This window comes from Dermacentor variabilis, chromosome 1, assembly GCF_050947875.1.
Source record: "Dermacentor variabilis isolate Ectoservices chromosome 1, ASM5094787v1, whole genome shotgun sequence".
Classification (NCBI taxonomy): Eukaryota; Metazoa; Arthropoda; class Arachnida; order Ixodida; family Ixodidae; genus Dermacentor; species Dermacentor variabilis.
The window spans coordinates 67,574,769-67,595,266 of record NC_134568.1 but is presented as its reverse complement, the minus strand read 5'-3'; the positions used below and the strand labels follow the sequence as shown (position 1 = coordinate 67,595,266).

The window sequence follows — 20,498 nt, the reverse complement described above, 5'->3', positions numbered from 1 at the left end:
AGCAAAACAATTGTGTAAAAAGAGGAATCTGCAAGGTGTGATGAGCAGCATTAACAAATCAAAAAGGATTGTCTGGAAGCATTTTTCAGCGCTAAGACTCGCAATGAAGGTGTACCGTTCAGGGTGATAGTTTCTGAGAGGGACACATGGCAGAAATCTGTCGCCTTGTACCTACAAGAAAAACTAAACTTGCTAGACATCAATAACACTTTCCTGACAAAAAGTTCCGAGGAGGTTTTAAATTTTGTAAGAGCACATGAAAATCAAGGTTTAAAGGCCTTCTCCGCAGATGTTAAAGACCTTTACTATTCTCTGCCACAATCAGAATTATTAACCTGTATTGACAGTTGCATCAATGAATATGTTGCCGTTAGGTTTAGTACGGAAGCAGGTACATCCATTGACAATTTTTTTAGAATTGCTTTGGTTTTATTTGCCGTCTACGTTTATCGGAAAGAACGGTACTCTGTATCTGCAGAAACAGGGAGTGTGTATAGGTTCTTGCTTAGCACCAGTGCTAAGTAATCTGCTTTTAACCAAACAGGACAGAGACCTGTCAGAGCGCCTTCACAAATCTCAGGTTGTAAAAGTTTTTAGATATGTTAAAGACTTTTCAGTTCTTACTGACTGCACATCCGCTTGTTTTACTAATCAATGCGCTCCCGTTTTTACCCCTATCCGTGACTGTCTTAACCCACTAGAACTGGCCTTTGAAACCCGCCGTGGTTGCTTAGTGGCTATGGTGTTGGGCTGCTAAGCACGAGGTCGCGGGATCGAATCCCGGCCACCGCGGCCGCATTTCGATGGGGGCGAAATGCGAAAACACCCGTGTACATAGATTTAGGTGCACGTTAAAGAACCCCAGGTGGTTCAAATTTCCGGAGTCCCCCACTACGGCGTGCCTCATAATCAGAAAGTGGTGTTGGCACGTAAAACCCCATAATTTAATCTTTATTTGACCTTGAGCGGCCCGCATCAGTCCCAGACTGATCCCTCAGGACCTAAATAAAGTTCTTCATACCATACCATGAAATGCTATGTGACGGGGGAGTATTAGATTCCTTCACATCAAGTTTGTGCTCCCCGATAACAAAGCCTGCTGGTGTTACAAGCCTAGGGCAAGTAAGCCACTTTTACCATTTCATTCCGCGCATAATAAGCTTTTGAAGAGGGGAACCGCGAAGATGTGTTTCAGCGAAGCACTGAAGAAATCATGCCAGCACCTAATGCACGATAGCTTCGGACGGCGAGCCTCGCGTTTAGGGGGCGCTGGTTGCCCGAACCACGTGCTTGTGTCGGTCGCAGAAGGACTGCTTAAGAAGGCAGAGGAAAGCAGTTTGGAGCAGGTGCATGGTACAAGCATTGACATAAACAAAAGAAAGGTTGCTGTCATCCCCTACATACACGGGTTCTCACGTAGATTAAATAATATTGATGGAAGAAGTGGCATCAATGTTGTATCTTCGGCGCCTGATAAATTTATCAGCCTGTGTAGAAACACAAGGCCAGAAAGAATCACACGTACCGCATGCGAAAATGAACATAAAAACAAATTCGTTGATTGCATCGCGGGTGTGGTATACCGCATTTCTCTCGGGTGGGAACGATTCTACATTGGTCAAACAGGTACATGCATAAGCAACCGGTTGCGAGAACACAATAAGAAAGTAAACAACCTGGCCGCTGACGGCTTTCTTGCCATTCATTGCCAGAGTTGCAAATGCAAACCTAGATTTAAAGAAACAGTCATCATGAGTAGAAGCAGGTGTGAGATGACGCGCTTGATAATAGAAGCTATACACATATCAATATTTGGTAAGGCATGCGTCAGTAGACCTTCCATTTCATTGTCCTCTAAAGAGCTCGATTGTCTTTGTTCGCGCTGAACGTGTACATGTCTGAATATGCGAGTCAAAAAGTGCTTGCGTGTGGTTCCCAGTTTTGTGTGTGTGTGTGTGTGTGTGTGTGTGTGTGTGTGTGTGTGTGTGTGTGTGTGTGTGTGTGTGTGTGTGTGTGTGTGTGTGTGTGTGTGTGTGTGTGTGTGTGTGTGTGTGTGTGTGTGTGTGTGTGTGTGTGTGTGTGTGTTCGTGTGTGTTCGTGTGTGTTCATTTTTACCGAAATTTTACACGTGTTGTATGTATGACATTTTGTGGGTGTATATATAGCGACGAGAACATTAAATAAATCTATTGTTGAAAGTTAGCACTGCGTGTGTCATATGTGCCTTTCTGGTGTCTTTGTTCAGCTTGTGCTACAACAAAATAGGATATGCCATTTTCTTGCAGACCCTGATGAAGATCGGTGCACCGGTCGAAACTGTTGAAATAAAATACTTGTTCTTCCACCTTGTAGCATGGCTCAAGTTCTTTACGTTTGAAAGGTAGCCTAAAGAATTTATCTTTGTCTCTCTCTCTCTCTCTCTCTCTCTCTATATATATATATATATATATATATATATATATATATATATATATATATATATATATATATATATATATAAAGTGTTCTGCATTTACAAGTGTGTGTGCTACACAAAATAGGATATATATATATATATATATATATATATATATATATATATATATATATATATATATATATATATATATATATATATATATATATACACACTTGTAAATGCAGAACACTTTCTTAAACGAACTGCTATATCCTCCGCCATTTTTGCAGACAGGCTACGCGGCTAGCCGAACATTAGCATCAAGGAAATATTAAACAATAATTTCGTTGATTATATCAGATGTACAAATAATTACCTTTTTAATCGCTCATTCTAGGGCACATGTTGTAATTGCGTCTGCTTAGCAGAACTTCTAAAGCTATAGCACCACTTTCGAGGTATCCGTATCCAGAATCTTCTGAAAGATACCTCGGCGTTCCAGTTAAAATAGTTTGGAACTGTTAGAGGCAGGATTCTGAGAACCCGGGGTCGAATTCACAAAGCTTTCCTTCGTAGTTGTTCTTTTGCCATTCGTCGGCCGCCTTCGCTAATAATGTGTCAAGCAACAGAATTGGCTGAAATGGGATGTTATGAACAATTGTCGCGTAAGAGCCATGTATAAATTCGAGCCCTGATAACTAGAACACGACTGTATTTTGCAGCACATTTCAAGGTCTCGTATCTCTAAAGGGGTGCTAGATTAGGGTTCTTGCTAAGCAGACATGACTTCACTATTGCATGTGCATAGACGACCAGAAATTTTTGACTTTTTTGTTTCTGTTGGCCTGCTGTCAAGCAAATTTCGAAACGGAGGACTGTCAAATAGAAGAAAGGAAAAAGAAATATGCAGATCAAGTGTCCATGTTGGAATCTGAAGCGGTTAATAACATGCTACAAGTTTGCCCTTTTCATTCCTGCGTCTTTGGCGTAAACTGGCGTGCTCGCATGTGGTGTCAAGCATGCGATGTGCTGTCGACTACACAATGTGACAAATAATATATAGGCTTGTAGTACGTCATTTCTTCTTATCTATCTTAAATTTGCTTGTCGCTTCTTGGCCAATTGCCCATTGCGAGTATGTGTCGTAGCACAGAAATCATCATCATCATAGTCAGCATGCGGACGCGCTTGCTGGACGATCCATCTTTGTTGGTGTGTGTCATAGTATGAGAATCATAATCATCAACACGCGGCGATCATATCAAACAACTAGTTGGCTTTGTCGCGAGAAGCGTGTACATGCGGTTTTTTTAAAAAATACGGTTGCGGCCGTATAGTTAAAGCACCAGGCTGCTCAGCTGGGGTCCGAGGCTCTAATCCCGCCGCCGCACGATTCATTTTTTTTTATTAGTTGTTGCGTATCTACTCGGCGAGAATCCTACCAGCGACCTACCTACCCAGGCGAAGCCACTGAATGGTAGGCAAAGAAAGCTTCGCTTTAAAAGAAAAGGAAAAAAAAAAGTGCGCGCCGGTTGTGACACACTCCCTACCAGTTAACCCCTTCTTTCGCGAGCCTCGGTGCGAGGAACGAACGTACCTCATTTTGCACTTCTACTCCAGGAACCTGCGTAAACGGCGGAGCTCCACGCGCGCTTCAAATGACACGCGTGTCATCGGCCCCGGCAGTGCCAGCGGCGGCTGCACTGGCGGAGCAAAGCCAAGAAGCAAGCCGCGTGCGTACTGTTGCTGGCGAACGGCAGCATTCCTACAGCATCCATGTGCGCGACGGAATGCGTTCCGCAGCGCAACCTCACACGCTGATCCTTTCTTTCATGGGCGGCGCCCTCCGTGTTTATATGCTCGTTGTGCCTCGGGCAGCAACCTCTGGAAGTCCTTCTATGCGTCGACACTCCGCACGTGGATCGGGAGAATAAAAAAAGAAATGGGAGAAACGATGGCATCGCGACTTGGTGGGAACTGATCGCAAGCCCGTCTCGCGCGTGCGACCTTCTTTTTTTCTTCTTTCCCCTTTATTTGCCAATTGTGTTGCTTCTTTTTTGCACCGTGCGGCACACAACGGTGAAGCGTGCGCGCGGTATACAAGTGCCAGATCCTGGCGGGTCGCCGAATCGCCAACTGGCGAGGCTATCACGAAGGAAAAGTCGATGAAAGGGCCATCTTGTCGCCGCGCACTTTCTCGATATAAATGTAAATTGGAGGCACGCCAAGCGCCTGGCGGCCGCAGCACTAGTTGCTATACGCTGTTTGTTCGGCCGCGCCGTGTCTCCTCCTTTGCAGTGCAACGGTTCAAGACCTTTCTCTAGTTAATCTACCCCGTAAACCTTCTGCGCGCGTATGCAACACCTGTCACTCTATGCGCACGGAAGCGCGTGTTCACCGTAGATCGAGAGACGTTGCAGAGTGTCAACAAAGCTTTGTTAAACGCGTGATGTTTTCCGTCTCTGCAGGGGTGCTCCGCTGACGTTCTCCCGTATTGCAGGCGTGTAGACGCTAGCCAGGGCTTTTACTTCTGAGCAGTTTAATTTCTGGACATCGCCAACGCTCTGCCGTATGCTCGTCGGCTGATCCGTCCTGTTACCGGACGCACCCCCGGCGTGAGAAGTTTTAACGTCACTGAATTAATCACTTCAATCGTTTGCGGGTCGTCTAATTGCTGATTCTTTCTCTCTTGATCTACCAGATCCGGGAAAATGTTCCACTTGCCAATTATCGAATACAAGAACACATCATTTGGGTCTATCCCCAGTTTCAAAGCGACAGACAGATGCTTACGCTCTCCAAATTAATTTAGGGCCTCATTCATTAAAGGACCTCCTAATTCCGCCGCATCCACCACAACTAGCAAGAGCAGTCTGGAACGTTATTTTGTATTTTATCTCTCAGTTTCCTATTTCCTACTCGTAATCCACCGTAACCCGTTCTCTTCTCTCTTCCCAAGAGGCCGCATGCATTGACCACATACCCTTGGTTTCGTTTTAAGAAAAACAACAAACTATATTCGTATGGCCCCGTACATCAGCCGGGCGCGGGTCAAGCTGGATGCAGGCTTTCGATTGATGCATGCCAAGCCCGTGCGGATGGGGTGCATTACAGTGAACTCTGGCACTTCCCCTCATTCTCGTCTCTCACCCACAGCTGTGCGCGGCGTCACTGGATGCGAGAGTGGCAGATGTCACTGTTGCCTCTTGTCGTTTACCGTTGTTACCGTTATCGATCCTGTTCGGCGACACATCCTCCACGTTTAGAGAGGAAGCATTTGCTGCTCCCTCTTTCTTGCCTTGCGCGTCACCCCGTGCCTCCGGCTTCTCTTAACATTGCCGTTAGTTTATGTCGATCGCGAGGCACTCCGCGGACTTTTGCGATGGTACACTCATCGAGGGTGGCTGTAGTTTCATTTAATTTTATTGTGATAGCAATTATACAGACACTCCAGGCGCATTTCTGCCGTCGCCGTCGCCGTGATGTTCCGTATAAAGTCGAAGAATGGTAACGTCGCTGCCGCGCGCCGTATGCTGCATGTGCGAGTGAAAGCGCGCGAGATTGAGCCGACGATGAGGGCCCGATCTCGCTCGCGCAAGAGAGGAAAGCATGTCGGAAGCGTGTCGTCTTCCGACGCGCGCAAGGCACCGGGGAGGAAGCGGGGGGCTGCCGAGTATGACGCGACCGCGCGCGGCAGCGCGTGTCCTATCTTGAAAGCGATCTGCGCGGGGGGCAGAGTGCGCCGAGTGCCGATAGCTTCGTGTGCACTGTGCTTTCGCCGCTTAGTTCGCGTTGAAACGAGAGGCAGCAGAAATGTCTATTCACTCGCTGCTGCTGCCGCGCTTCCTCACTGAGGGTTTTGACAGCGAGTGTGTGTGGTCATCCAGTGAGATAAGTTCACATTTGCGTGTTCGCGCGTGACGCCATGCCCGTTAAATTAGTTATTAAGCGAATGTTTACAAATTTCTACGGCCGATAAAACTACTATCCTTACTTCGTATATATGTCTACTAATTAGCTATCACAATAGATGTTTCGCCTTCCGGGCGAAACTGCGACATTTCTCGTTTAATTTTTTTAAAATCTTTTCTGTCAACAGAGAATCTGAACACAGAAAACCGAAGGAGACGCTAAATGTTATGTCAGCCTTACGGGGCCTTCTCTTCCGCGCATAGTTCAGCGGTTACCCATCAAGTTCAGTGGGGACCCATCGCGGTAGCCCAATGACAATGGCGGCATTTGGCTGCAAAGCACGGGGTTGCCGGTCCGTTCCCCGATAGCGGAGACCGCACATCGATGGAGAGGAAATGCAAAAACGCTTGTGTACTTGTGATTAGGGGCGTGTTGAAGAACCTCAGATGGTCAAATTTAATCCCACTACTGCGTCGTGCATCGTACTCATGTCGTAGTTTTGGCACGTAAAACCCCGAAATTTAGTTAATGTCTAGCAGTTCTGTGATCGCGTCGTCATTCAAAATTCGAGGATGAGGTCCTTCTTGTGGTGAATGCCCGGATCGCATGATCAGTCGGATTGTCAGTTTCCACCAGCGGTATGACCGAGAGGACCGGCAGAGAGACAATGTATAGTCGTAACTGGAGAGCTTTTGCGTGTACTCATAATAAAACCGATAATAAGGTATACACACGCTAACCCTCGAAATGCACTAGCGACAAAGTGACGAGCTGCCTCAATAGACGTAGCCTAATTAATAGAACTCGAGAGAAAGAAAAGAGAGGGAAGGCACGGAGGTCGGGAGAGTAGTGAGCTGGGTTTATTCGGCAAAACGCGCATAAAAAGGGCCAGCTGTACAGGTGGAATACAGGACACTGACGTTACTTTTCGATAACTAATTCATACTTGCGTCGTAATTTGTTGCAGACTATGAATACCATGACACGATGATGCCTGTTAACAATCATTACCAAGCACTGCCATGGCGCGAACGTAGGTGGAACTTACATATCATGTCCTACGTAACTTGTGCCAAAATTAAAAAAATATATATGTGTGCAAGTGCCACGTAGCTGGACAGAAGCGAGGTTATGTTGTTTGCCGTCGCTTGGAGCAAGTCAGACAATGTTTTTTTTTGTATTTCGCCTAATTATATGCACTTGTGTTTCGCCTATGAAGTAGTCTGCCTAAATGCGACTCATCTAGATTATTATAACATCTTTATATTTTGGTCTCACCTGCGACAGCCCTCGTGATTTTCTCCGTCGAAAAAAAGTGCACCCGCGCCTTGTTGTCGCTTGCGCTAGAAGATGAAAGCAGCATGACGGGAAAGAGAGATGTGCGCCGCTTTTCAAAAAAGAAAATGTTAAAGATTCATGCGTAAGTGACCCGTCGGACCATATCACCAATAAAAGAGTTCGTGTTTTGATATCAGAAACCGTAAACACGCTGTATGCATGATAGCCTCTCGGTTCTGATTCTCGTGTTTGATGCATGCGCTGCTGTGTTATGTTCCGTCTACCGACGAAGAAAGGTTAATTGTTTGTCCAGTCTTTGTCCTGTCCATTTCTACACTGTGATTCCTTTAAATTTGCTGGTGCCTCCTATACTTTGTGCTATGAGCCAAGGTGCCCAGGAAACTAAAAGTCAGGCCAAAATAAGGCACGCCGGTTTCAGAAGAACGACGCCTCATATCCTAGGAACCCGCATGCTTAACTGATGCGAGTCGCGTCACGGAAGGATCGCGCCGGTTCACACCGCTCTGGATATAGATGATGCACGGTGCACAGCGCAATACACCCTGCCCGGCCCACTGTCTGCGCAGGTTCTGTGGGTGACAGCGCTGGCGGGCTGCCTGTACTGCTGCGGGGCGACCCGGCCGTCGCCAACGCGACCGCACGGCTTCAAGACGATGCGCAGCGCGCGAGGACCCCCGCCAGGCGGTCGCACACCGGCGACCACGGGCCGGCCCGTCGTCTACCCGACGTCCGGAGAGCTGAGGCCGCGGCTCGACGCGCACGGCATGCCGGCCTGCACCGCCCGCGGGCTGGGAGAGAGCGCATACTGCGTCGAGGACGCCTCTTACCCGACGTGAGTATGCAGCGCGCGAGACGCACCCGCCTTCCGCCTCGGATGGAGCTTCTGTGGCGAAAGGTCGTTGAAAAGCTCAAAAGTGTGCATTGTTTGGTTAGTTGGTGTTACTGGGGTCACGGCCGGACAGGAGAACGCGGTCGCTGCTTCAGGTCGGTCCTGGGCTTTTTGAAATACAGGGGCTTTGAAAGCGCTTGGCGATAAGGACTGGAAGTTCACCATCGCTTTGTCAGACAGGAACGCCTGCAGAGGTTATCTTCCCACCAACGACCGGTGCCTCTCTTAGTCCGAAAGCATTGTTGAAATCCATGATGGGATCGTGGACAGAAGCACTTCCAGCCAAAGTTTGTTTTGGTTGCTTTCAGTCTTCAATATAGACAGAGTATGGAATAAAGAATTCGTGGGATGCGATCAGCGTCGGCTCAACTCAATTTTTCGATATTACTGCTGAAGAGGTAATGTGTACGATTATTTCCATGCCGACCTACAAAGCCCCAGTATGTGACAGTATATCATTAAGCATTGTAAAGTCTAATTTAGATTTACTGTGTCCTTACCCTGCGCAAGTTTTCAATTGTGCTTTTTACACTGGAACGTTTCCCAATCTACTGAACAGAGCTAAGGTCTCTCTCATATTTAAGAGCGGTGATCACAACCTGTTATAAAACTATCGTCCCATTTCAATACTCTCTACCTTTAACACAGTGTTCTAGAAGCTTGCAGTCAAGCGAATAACTAAGTTATTGACAAAACACAATATACTAACACCGCATCCGGACGGATTTCGTCCAAACAAGTCCACGAGCACCGCAGTTACTTATGTTATACAAACTATATTAAGACTTGTTTGAATAACAAAGAAGTTGTAATTGGCATATTCCTAGACATTAAAAAAGCGTTCGACTCCGTCGATCATCAGATCCTGTTAAAAAAACTGCAATGTTATGGATTTGGAGGGGACAGTTTATATTTATTGCAGAATTACCTAGAAGAAAGATACCAGAGCATACACTTGGACAATGTCTCGTCTCAACACGGCGTTCCGCAGGGATCCAGTTTTGGGTCCGATACTATTCTCCTTGTACATAAACGACCTATACCCCAAAGGCTTGATAAGGGTGAGGCAATCATGTATGCTGGTGATACCATAGTTTTAATCTCAGGAAAGGATATCAGTCACTTAGAAAACACTGCTAATAGAGAACTAGAAAAACTAAGAAACTGGTTTATGGACGACAAATTAACACTAAATACATCTAAAACAAAGTACATTATATTTTCGTCCAACCGAGTTAAAGTACCACCAATAACTTTGAAGATTGCGATGACAACAATTACAGAAGCTCGAGAATATAAATATCTTGGTATAACGTTAGATTCATCCCTTCATTACAGGGCACACATAGCAAATGTTTGCAGCCGGCTCAGTCATGTATGCTTGACTTTATATCAGGCGCGTCAGCATTTTCCCGCATGTACACTGCGAATTACTTACTTTGGTATTTTTTATAGCCATTTAACCTATTGTATTGAGACATGGGGGCATACGTATTCATCTTACCTAGATCCAGTAAACAAACTTCAGAAAAGAGCGCTCCGAATTACGTCCTTTTCTGGTTGTACGGAACACACAGAACCGCTATTAAAAAAAAACTAACATTATGCCATTCCTCATTGTCAAGGACTTCAAAACAGCGTGATCAGTTCATGCCATACTTTCGGACAATAACCCCTTCCAAGTACCATTTTCATCACACCACACAGACACACGAGGACACAATTGAACAGAAATTTTAACGTACCATCTGTTAGCAACTTGTACGGTAGGCGCAGGTTAGCCTACATTGGAATGAAAATATGGAATAATCTTCCGAAGAGGATAAAAGAGAGCCCAAGATTTTCCTATAATGTTAAGCAATTTATAATTAATTAACAATATGTTTATGTATTGTAATAGTAACGGATTTTGCTATTGGTTGGTTTTTCTCTTACGCTATAACAAATTTATTAATATCATGTTAACAACAATGTTGGAGGAATCTGTACCTGCAAATCACATTATCTGTTAACCTGAGTTGCAATGGTGTTTTGTATTCATTTGCATGGGACCAGAACTAGCAGTATTGCAAAGGACCCCGGTGATTTACAGCAACGTTTGTAATCATAAATAGAAATAAAGTGAACCGAACTGAACTTTTAGTAAAAGCCATATGAAGTTAACAAACAATGAAGCGAGGGAAAGCACAAGAGAAATTAAGATGTTTCTATTTGAATTTTAGATTTAGTGTTTGATGAGGATTAGATGTGCAATGAAGTTCTTATTCATGTAATAAATCAAAAGGAAAATAAAGGAGGTAGGTAAGATAACTTGACACCGTTGGGACCCACTATTTCAGCATGAGGTGCTCTCCACCAATGAAGCTACGGCGACGGCATTCCCTCCATCCATTTTCTCCGATTATTCGTGAACATGTACTTATATCCTAGTCCTGGCAGTATTAATTTATGGTCTTAAATTATGGCAGTGTTAACCATAGTCGTAAGTGGCAGTGCCACTTACGAGAGTGACCACGTATAGGAAACATCAATTGAATCCTAGGCGAAGAATATGAAGTGAATCCTAAAGTTAATCGTCATCCATGATTAGGATTACATTTTTAAAAAAGAACTAGTTTTCCTTGTACTTTCCTTGAGTTCATTGTCTGGTAGCTTCATGTGGTTGTGGGCGGATACAGTCGCCGGCACGCAACCTTCGCAGCAAGTAGTGGATTCCTGGTCTATATCCGTTCGGTGTGGTCTGTTCCGCTCACCAAATCTTTTAGACAAGCTGAAACGTGGTATTTGTGCAGGAAAGCGTACCCAAAGCCTCATTACTTGATAACGCACTTGGTCCTTGGCGTACAGCCAGTGTACGAAAGGCTTTTGGTGCACACCTGACAAATAATCTACTGAAACATGAAACTCAGTAAGCCAGTTTATGCTAATAAGGTCCAAACTTTCCGTTTTTGAATATCGCACTGAAACCTTAGTGGCGTACGGTACGTCTGTGTGACGTCACCATCTTCAGAGTATTTTTTGTTCGTAGTTGGGCCTTTTCGGCAAGCTCTGTGGTTCCTTTAGACTACAACGTAGCCCTTCTTCACCGATAAACAACTGGACCTGAATAGACACTTTCGAGGTCTATGATGTCACTAATGGTGAGCTTGTGCAGAAAATTCAGGTCGGCGTCACCACTCGTCTATTGTTTCTGCGCCTTTTCCTAACACACTAAGCCTCCTGTGGCGGTAAGATCGAGTGGCCAGTTTGGTACTGCAGAAGCGTAATTTGCTAGTACCGCTTAACTTAATATTAATATTTTAGTCTAACTTTACTACCCTCTTTTGTATTATTTGCCCTCTTATCACCACTGTTGCTATTAGCGATAATGTATTGACTTCTTTAGGAGAAATATGTGCCAGGTCGCTACTACAGTTTATACGCAAGATAAAACACTCCTTCATTTCGATACCCTCGTACGTCGCGTGGCAACCCGTCCAAATTAAAAGAATTAATCACAAAGAATGGTTGTGAACGACACTTGCTGAACGTCCCAATAGTGAAGCCCTAGCAGATCGTCACTAACTAGACAGAGGAAAACATCATAATTCTTTAAAATATATTTAGAGGAGCCTTCCTATATGTTGCATTCTCTTCATTTTCGTATACGTCACATGTGTAGCACAGACATAACTCAAAAGCTGTTAACGTTTCATGGGAGACAAATATTTTTGAGCGGATAGATACATGGCAGTGAACTTATGCTAAAAAACGGTATAATGCGCAAGTACAGTGTGGAGCTTTTTAGTGTCATGTGCAGATTTTTCATCCTTAATGACGAACGACCAAGCGCTGTTCTGGTTTCACATTTGATTGGCTGTGGTTGGCTATTTGTCCTTCAGCAAAGCACGTTTATTTTTCTTCAGTGGAATTTCGTGGCGTGCATGGTGTTCCTGTGCTGTTATCCATCATTTTTCTCCGTCTTTCCTTTTGGGGAAATGTAGGGGAGTGGTTGATAGAACACAGGTGCCCTCACGAGGTCGCTCGTCTGCACGTCTAGATAAATTATCGCAGACCACGAAATAGGGGAGTTCGTTGGCACGAATCCTTGATTACCTGTTCAGCGTGTCGCAAGATTCTCGCGGTTGCTCAACTGCGTAATTAAATTTCCATGAAGATTCTGCTTCATTTTATTTATGCTCTTTCTTACAAACAAGGCACGCGTCTCTGCGAATCTGTAACAGGGCAAAAGCATTCTGCGGGCAGTAACTTCTGTGCTGAGAAATTAAATCCTCTCGAACCGTATTGGCCCGCCCGCATGCACCTCCTTCGAGCGTAATTAAGACTTTAGTTTTGAGGATCGCCGTAGCATGAAAATGTGGGCACTAAGTTTCGCAACGAGAAACTCCATATGCAAGGTAGTTACGTCTCTCTGGGTGCGGTCTTCCAACAAACCTGCATGCCTTGCAACCGGTACAATTAGCAGAAAGTGAGCACTTCTACACTCTAAAAAAATGTACGCCGTTAAAAGGGAATAAGGGCGTAAATCTGCCTCTAACTCACGCCCTTATATTCAAAGGTCTGTAAGCAGGTCACTTGACGGGAGAAACCTCAGTAGCGCCTTCACAGTAGCGCTGGCACTCCAAGGTCGTCTTCTCAGAAAGCTGCCGGTCATAGAGGCTTGCCAACGCCGTCATGAGCGACTGCCTGTGGGAGCTGTATAGCGAGGACAATGACAGAAGATATATTTGATTGTTTCCTGGCTGCCGCTACTGTCACAGGTAGCTCTGTCAGTCATTCCGATGCGACAAGCAAATGCATTCGTGAAAGACACTCCTAGCCATAGTCGGCAGAGAACAGTTGTCTCGATTCGGGATGGTCCAGATGGAATGAATAGTTGGAAGGATGGGTCCAGGCGGTGCAGTCGAGTATGTGGGAAAGCTGGCGTGTTCCACATGGATCGTGCTGCACGATACATACAAGGACCATCTCCAACTGTGGATGGATCTACAGGAGCTGTGATCTTTCCAGAAAAGCAGTGACCATTCAGTTTAAAACATCTCACCGGACAACGTCGACTGCTGCGGAGCTTGCTGCACTTCACATGATCCATGAAGGCCTGCCTCGAAGATGGAGCATATTCACCGACTCGAAGGCAGCCCTGCATTGTTTGCTATCCGCTCTACGTCTTTGACCACAAGATCAAGTTGTGCTAGAGATAAGGCAGTTATATCACCAGCTAGCAGAGAAAGGATATGAAATCACTTTTCAGTAGCTCCCAGGTCACTGCGCCATCGTGGGCAACGAAAACGCCGATGAAGCTACTAAGAGGGCTCACGAAGATGCCGTGAAGGAACTCATCCCCTTATCAAGAATTGACGTAGCAGCAAAGCTTCGCATACTAGCGCATGGTCGGTGGTCCAAACAAAGGCAGTCCCTGTATAACACACGCATGTAGGACAAATTTTTCGATGGTGGGAGCCGAAAACGAGGTTGTAGCTCCCACTGGTGGCGAAGTGTATATATATATATATATATATATATATATATATATATATATATATATATATATATATTCGAAGTGATGTATATGTGCACTTCATTGTCTAATGTGCATGTGCCCATCATCATCCTTTTCTTGCCTTGTTCTTCGGCCCAGTCTCGCGCAGCTGCTCTGAATTAGAAACGTCGTATCGGCCGACGTCTCATCACTAATTACATATAATATAATTGCTCACACTCCCTTATAGTGCTACGTTTACGACGTCCTGTGATGGAAGGAACTATTTACAGAAATTAGGAATGCGAGTCCTCGTTCTGCGTTGGTTCATTTGAAGTTCTTTAGTTCGCAGTCATAAGCTTTCTTTTGCGTTTTGCTCTAGTGTTGGTAATTTTAACACTTAAGTTTTAAAGACTTGCCCAGACGTCGTTCACGTGCAGCAACGCGTGTCGTATGTGCGTTGGCCTCCGAATACGCCGTCAACTCTCCCCTCCTCCTCCTTCTCCCCTCTATAAGCCATCCACGTGACATGCACTGGGTGATCCGTTTTGTTAACTGTGGATGAAAAACAAGGGACAGTGGAAATGCATTACGTTGAGACCGCTTCAATGTGGTCGACATTGGTGCGAACCGCATTCAAACACTGTTTCTTTTCTCTGCTTTTTATTGAAGGCTTGTGATGGTGTTGTATGAAACGCATCCAAAAATGAAAACTGAAGCAACGCGAAAGCTTTCGTAATAAATCTATAATGCGAAGAAGCTAAGCGTGAAAGTAAATGTAATAGGTTTAGAACTGTGGTGCTAATCTTAGCCCGAGAAATGAAAAAAAAAAACGAAGTGTGATGTGGTTGCTTAACGCGCACTGGTAGTATGTGAGACTTTAGATCTTGGTGAGTTTGGTGTGAAGCTAACGCTTTAACACTGATTTAGTGTTGCGGAGTACGAGAGTGTACAGCATACTATATATTGCAACGCACCTCGAAGATTGCGCATACGCGTTCAGCCGAGAGAACGCGTGCGATCATTACGCGGCTTCTATACAGCCGGAACTCGAGGAGACAGCGTGGTATTAGACCTGCTATTTTCTCTTCAGCAACTTGTTTCCACCTACCAATTAGTGGTTGCAGCTATCTAGCGTTTACTGTTCTTTCGCAACGTAAAGTACCATATAGTGCTGAGCCTAGCAAACCCTCAAGCATGTAGGAAAGCGTGAAGAGGTCGTCAGTTCGCCGAGCGTTCTATGTGTACGATTGCATCGCGCGGAGAAAAGAATTCATTCTTTAAAATGAACTTACAGACCCGACGCTCTGTGGGAATCAGAGTTATGCAAGGAATTTTGCTGATAACTGCTATCTAACGTCATTTGAGGTTCCGCGGAGTGTTACCAGAAGGCGCAACAAGCTTTGGAAGGTGAGCGATCGTGTGTGACGACAACGGCAAGGTAGCGGCACGGCGATCGCATGACGACTGAATTGTTGTACTTGGGTGAAGAAACGCCACAAGCTGTTCCGTTAAGTCGGTTCTTCATGCGGTATAATGTCACAACGTCTCAAAGCGCTCACAAGGAAACTATGTGGGGCAAATGGCGCGCGATCTCGCGAGGCAAGCACATGGTTGTGATACGACGTGACGCACCCGTCGACGATATCAAAGCGCTAGCTTGCACACGAAAAAAAAGAAAGTGGTAAGGTTGTTATTCTCGGGTACCGTGCGTGCGTCTGTCACCTAATTGCTGGAACGTCGGGTTGCTGCTCTGGGGGACGCTGGTTCAATCCCACCATAGGAACGTTATTTTTTTTTAATTGAAGAAGCCCCGAACGATGAGAGGAAACCTACTTACCTATTTATCTGCCCACTGCAAAGTGCCTGGTAAGAGGCAAAGAATGATTCGCTTTAAAAGAACAGCAGCATGTTTGTGTACGTACAACGGGGATGGAGGAAAACGCGATCACTATACAATGCGTTGTACCGACATAATAATAATAATAATAATAATAATAATAATAATAATAATAATAATAATAATAATAATAATAATAATAACGCAATGCGAAGCAGCATTGCTGGAACAAACATCGTAAAGGTGTAACGAGGACTGAGACAGGCGATTACAAGAATATACCATGTATATGTTTAAAAGAAGTGGATGGAAGCAATATGTAAACCATGCTTACGTGATAATTCGTAACCATGGCTGCAAGAAACTGCGCGGACATCCAAGTCGGAGCCCTTGTGCAAGATGAACACGCTCTGTTCGATTTTTCAGCTCATTGTTGTGCAAAGATTATGTCCAATGCCTCGGCCGCCATTCAAAGCGTAATTCTTCGCTTCTTTCTTGCGTGATATCTACTTTGCACCACGTGCACATTGTCAATCAGGTTTCATGCCCGCAGCATAATTACCGTACAGGGGGCGCGCTGAAGGAAGTTAACGCGTTTGGTGATATTACAAGAGTGTGCCTTTCAAGTATACGCCTTTGCATGTAATCGCGCTGTAACCATAACATTTACTACGTCGTTAAAGTTCGTTCGGGACACGGATATCGAGGACCACCTTGATGCCGGTGAGGCTCCAACAACGATTATTGATCGCCCGCGTACTGCGGACATTCGGAGCAGACGACACCGCGTTCAGCTAGTCGAGTTGCACCGGCGGCGACTGAAAGCAGAGCCGAGGTCGCGCACTATGTGTCGGATGGCAGGGGACCGCGGGCGCCTTGGGCGCGTGCGAGTCAGCGAAACATTTTATTATCACAACCCACGCACGGAATGTGAAAATTTAGAGGCTAATTTGACGGCCTCGTTGCTGGGTCACGCAGGACACCGTAAGTATGGCGGCTAGCCGGTCCCACTCATAGTCGACGTGTGTCGCGACGCGCAACAGGAAGACGGCCTGAAGGTCTGGTAATCGAGATCCCCCGTGGATAAAGGGAACGTGGTATGTGCGTGGTATGTGTTCGTGGTGCGAAGAAGTGTGAAGGTTGTGAGACGCAAGAACGAGGCTAGGAGGTGTGCTGCTAGTACCGCGGTGTAATGCATTGTATTTGTTCGCGACGAAAGTTGTGCCATTGCGGCGTGTGGTGTCTGTGGGAAGTGAGAAAATTCAGCAGGGGAAGCAGTCTGCTCCTTTAGGTGTTTTCGTCGAGCCTTGCAATGGATGGCGCATTACCCACTTGGTTTCAGCGTCGCTGAGGTGCGTATTTTCGTGAGCCATGGTGTGGGTGCTTTTAATCTCCTATTACAATATATCGGTGTCCAGGGAGAGGCTACTCAAAAGAGACGTGAACACGGGGATGGGCTGTCTGTACCACGTAAGATCATGCTTGATTTATGCCGGTATTGCGTTCTCGGAGTCTTTGATGGCGCCTTGGCTATCGGTGCGAATTGTAATGGAGTCGGCGGTGCATGTGCTGCTGTAGCATTATGGGTTCTGCTATGGTTTGCGTCCTTGCGGCTGTAGCGGATGGTATACGTATCAATGGTGTTAGATTTTGCGTATCCTTCAGGGACTATATGGTGGTAGAGATGCCTATGCTGAAGGCAGAGTTTGTAAAATAAATTTCTTGTGGCAGGCAGGGAGAAGAGATAGAGAGCTCTCTACTCTGGCGTCTTTGGTATCCATCGTCGGGTCCATATGTTTGGCTTTCGTGTTAACCGTGACCGGACGACTAGTGTACCACGAAGATGGCTCTCTGGACAGAAGAAGGAGGTATGAGCGTTCAACTGTAAACTGTGAACCACGACTACTGAATTTTCTCGCTTTGGCTACTTGAAGGTTTAGCTTCAGCGGTAATTGCTAGCTGCTGACGACTAACCGTCTGGGCAGTCATTTCTTTCGCTCATTCATTCTCCCTGCAGGCGCGTGGTCATGGCGGCCATCGCTAATCCCTGTGCGCCCCGACGACCCCGTATACTAACGGCGAACTTTTGTGCGCTTTTTCTTGTGCCATAGTAGCAACGATATGCTAAGTCGCATATGTGCACTTTATGACTAGAGTCACTATAGCTATGCCGCTGTAGTCATGAAGGAATCGTTTCGAACGTTTGTCTTTGCCCCCTGTTTTACCTCGCCTAAATAAAAGTACATCAACACTTACTTCAGGAAAAAACGTATTTACGTATGTTAAATTCTTCCACTTCGGGAGCCGAATTCACAAAGCTTTTAGCTTATAAGTGCTGTTTCCCATTGGCCGGCCGCGTCCGCGCACCACGATTGCCTGGCATCCGCTTTTACGAGAAGTTCTAGCGTATATCTATTTTCTTGTAAATACGGGCACTGGAGTGTTTCAATTTTCGCAGCTGGAGAGACAGAGAACATTTATTACACAGAAAGCAAGGTTATTTCGCTAGGTATTTCGCTCTCCGTGCTTTTGCGATGAATTAACGTTCTGTTACGGGTGCTGTTGCTAGATGACACGTCAGTTCTGATAATCCCGCTGCAGGACGACGTGTCTTTTGCGCGACACGATGAAAAAGGTAAAGGGGAGGGAGGAAGGGAGAGGTAGCTTTGTTTAAACATCCTCGGAACAGTCCGCCTAAGAAATCTTCCCACATACGGCAACACCCCTCGCCCCCTCTCAAGAAGGAAAGAAAGTTGAGGCGCTTGCGCAGACTCGTTGCCTTCTCACGAACGCTGAGCAGCCGCGTGGCGGACGACTCTGCTACGCCGAAGGCCCTTCTTCATTCTGGCGCGTGTCTCCATTGCAGGGAGATCATACGGAACGTGCTGCAGAGCCTGAATGTGGATCTGAGCGACAAGGAGATCCTGGCGCGGCAGCCGCTGAACCACGAGGACAGCATTGACCAGCGCGTGTGCCCGACCAAGCGCAAGACCATCTATCCCAAGACCGCGCGCAGCGCCGACCACGAATGGCTGTACGTGGTCAACGACGTCGAGTACGCCCAGGCCGTCACCATCGAACTTTGCGCGTGAGTGTCAATACGCGTAGCCAAGGCGGCACCAAACAACCAACTAAGTGGAAGACGGCGCCAAGTGATAGTGCCGCTCGCAAAGCCTGGTGATTGTGCATGTACGACCACGTGCATAATGTTTACAAGTACAGAAGCCACGAAATTACCGAACTCCCTCGCAGCCCTATAGACAAGCATGATCAGGGGGATGTATATGGTACTTTTTCTGCTTTTTTAGCGTACCTACAAGTTTTGGTAAGATTTCGCGCCTCGCAGCTTGCGGCGCTCACGAAGGTTCTCTTTTCTTTCTTTTTTCCGTCAAGTTTAATGAAGTACTGCGATCAGATATAGGCCCTAAATCTCTGCCGTACTGCACTCACGATCATCAAAGTCACCCCCGCTCCCAACAGCAGTACACTTAAGTTTTTGAGGAGAATGCGCGGGTTACGTTTCTCCCCGGTAATCTTCTCTCGGACCCTCTCAGGGACGTTAATCGAACATTGATAGCGGAGTAAGGATAGAGGCGGGCGTTCGCTCTAAGGCACCCGCACGCTTGCAGAGTACTTTCAATTTTTGTTTCACCTACGCTGAAATACGGCACAACGCTGACAGCTAACGGCCGTTGTCGAACGGCATTAGGTGTGTGCCCTGTTGCAGGCTCAAGCCTCCAGGCCGGTGAGCTGCACGTCTGTCCCGAGTTCCAGACAAAGTGCGAAAAGAAGATTAACGACTCGTGATGTACGGCCTCGCTTTGAGCGCCTACGCTATATATATATAATATGCACACGCACACGTGAGGAGGAGCTTTTTTTCCCCGCCCTGCGTGTGCTTGTATCACATGCTATCCTAAGTTTTTTAACTACGGTGTAGTTGCAAAACTTTAGCAATTAAAAGAAAATTAAATAATTTCGCGTGATGAGCTTAAAGCAATCGCGGACCGCATTGCTTGCATTTATCGCAGTTGAAGCACGCTTCGAGTTTCATCGGCTGCTTATATACAGCCTTATTTATTTATTTATTTATTTATTTATTTATTTATTTATTTATTTATTTATTTATTTTATGCCGAAGTTCTCTTCCAGAAGAAGTACACAGAGTGACGGCCCGGGCCTCGGAGCGAAAAGCTACGAAAACAGTTTTGAAAGCATCCGAGGACAAGAATAAACAAAGAACCCAAACATTGTGTCGCGTACGTGATTTCGAAAGCCAGGTACCATCTATTGTTTAAGCTTAACGACACGCAGCTTCAGATTAATAACTGCATCGCAGCAAGAGTTTGTTTCTTTAAGAACTTGTTAAGGTGGTATATTTTCCAGGTCTTAAGCTCTTTCCCGAACGGTGGAAAGTAATTAATTTCGACCACCTGGGGTTTTCTGAGGCGCGCTTAATGCAGACGGTAAGCACGAGCCCTTGTGCATTCTTCTGCCGCGTGTAAGAATGCGCGGCCGGTCTTAATTCACATTGGCGCGTCCATAGTGCCTGCTGATGCTCGTGCGCGAATGGCTCGTACTAAGCAGAACAAGCGCTGCAGTAACTGAGCCGCCGTGGCGAGGTGGAGTCGTGGCTATGGCGGATATCGCAAACTGTGCGATAAGCGTCCATAAGCTCTCT

The 20,498-nt window shown here is 46.1% G+C and overlaps 1 protein-coding gene across 1 annotated transcript in view; it reads left to right on the top strand.

Moving 5' to 3' along the window:
- LOC142578962 (neurotrophin 1-like) overlaps window positions 1-20,498 on the top strand; it is a 125,818-nt gene that overhangs the window by 76,508 nt on the left and 28,812 nt on the right. Inside the window, exons 2-3 of the mRNA XM_075688706.1 lie at window positions 8,176-8,441; window positions 18,684-18,905. Of these exons, the coding sequence (XP_075544821.1) occupies window positions 8,176-8,441; window positions 18,684-18,905 (488 nt within the window). The remainder of the gene's footprint in view (window positions 1-8,175; window positions 8,442-18,683; window positions 18,906-20,498) is intronic.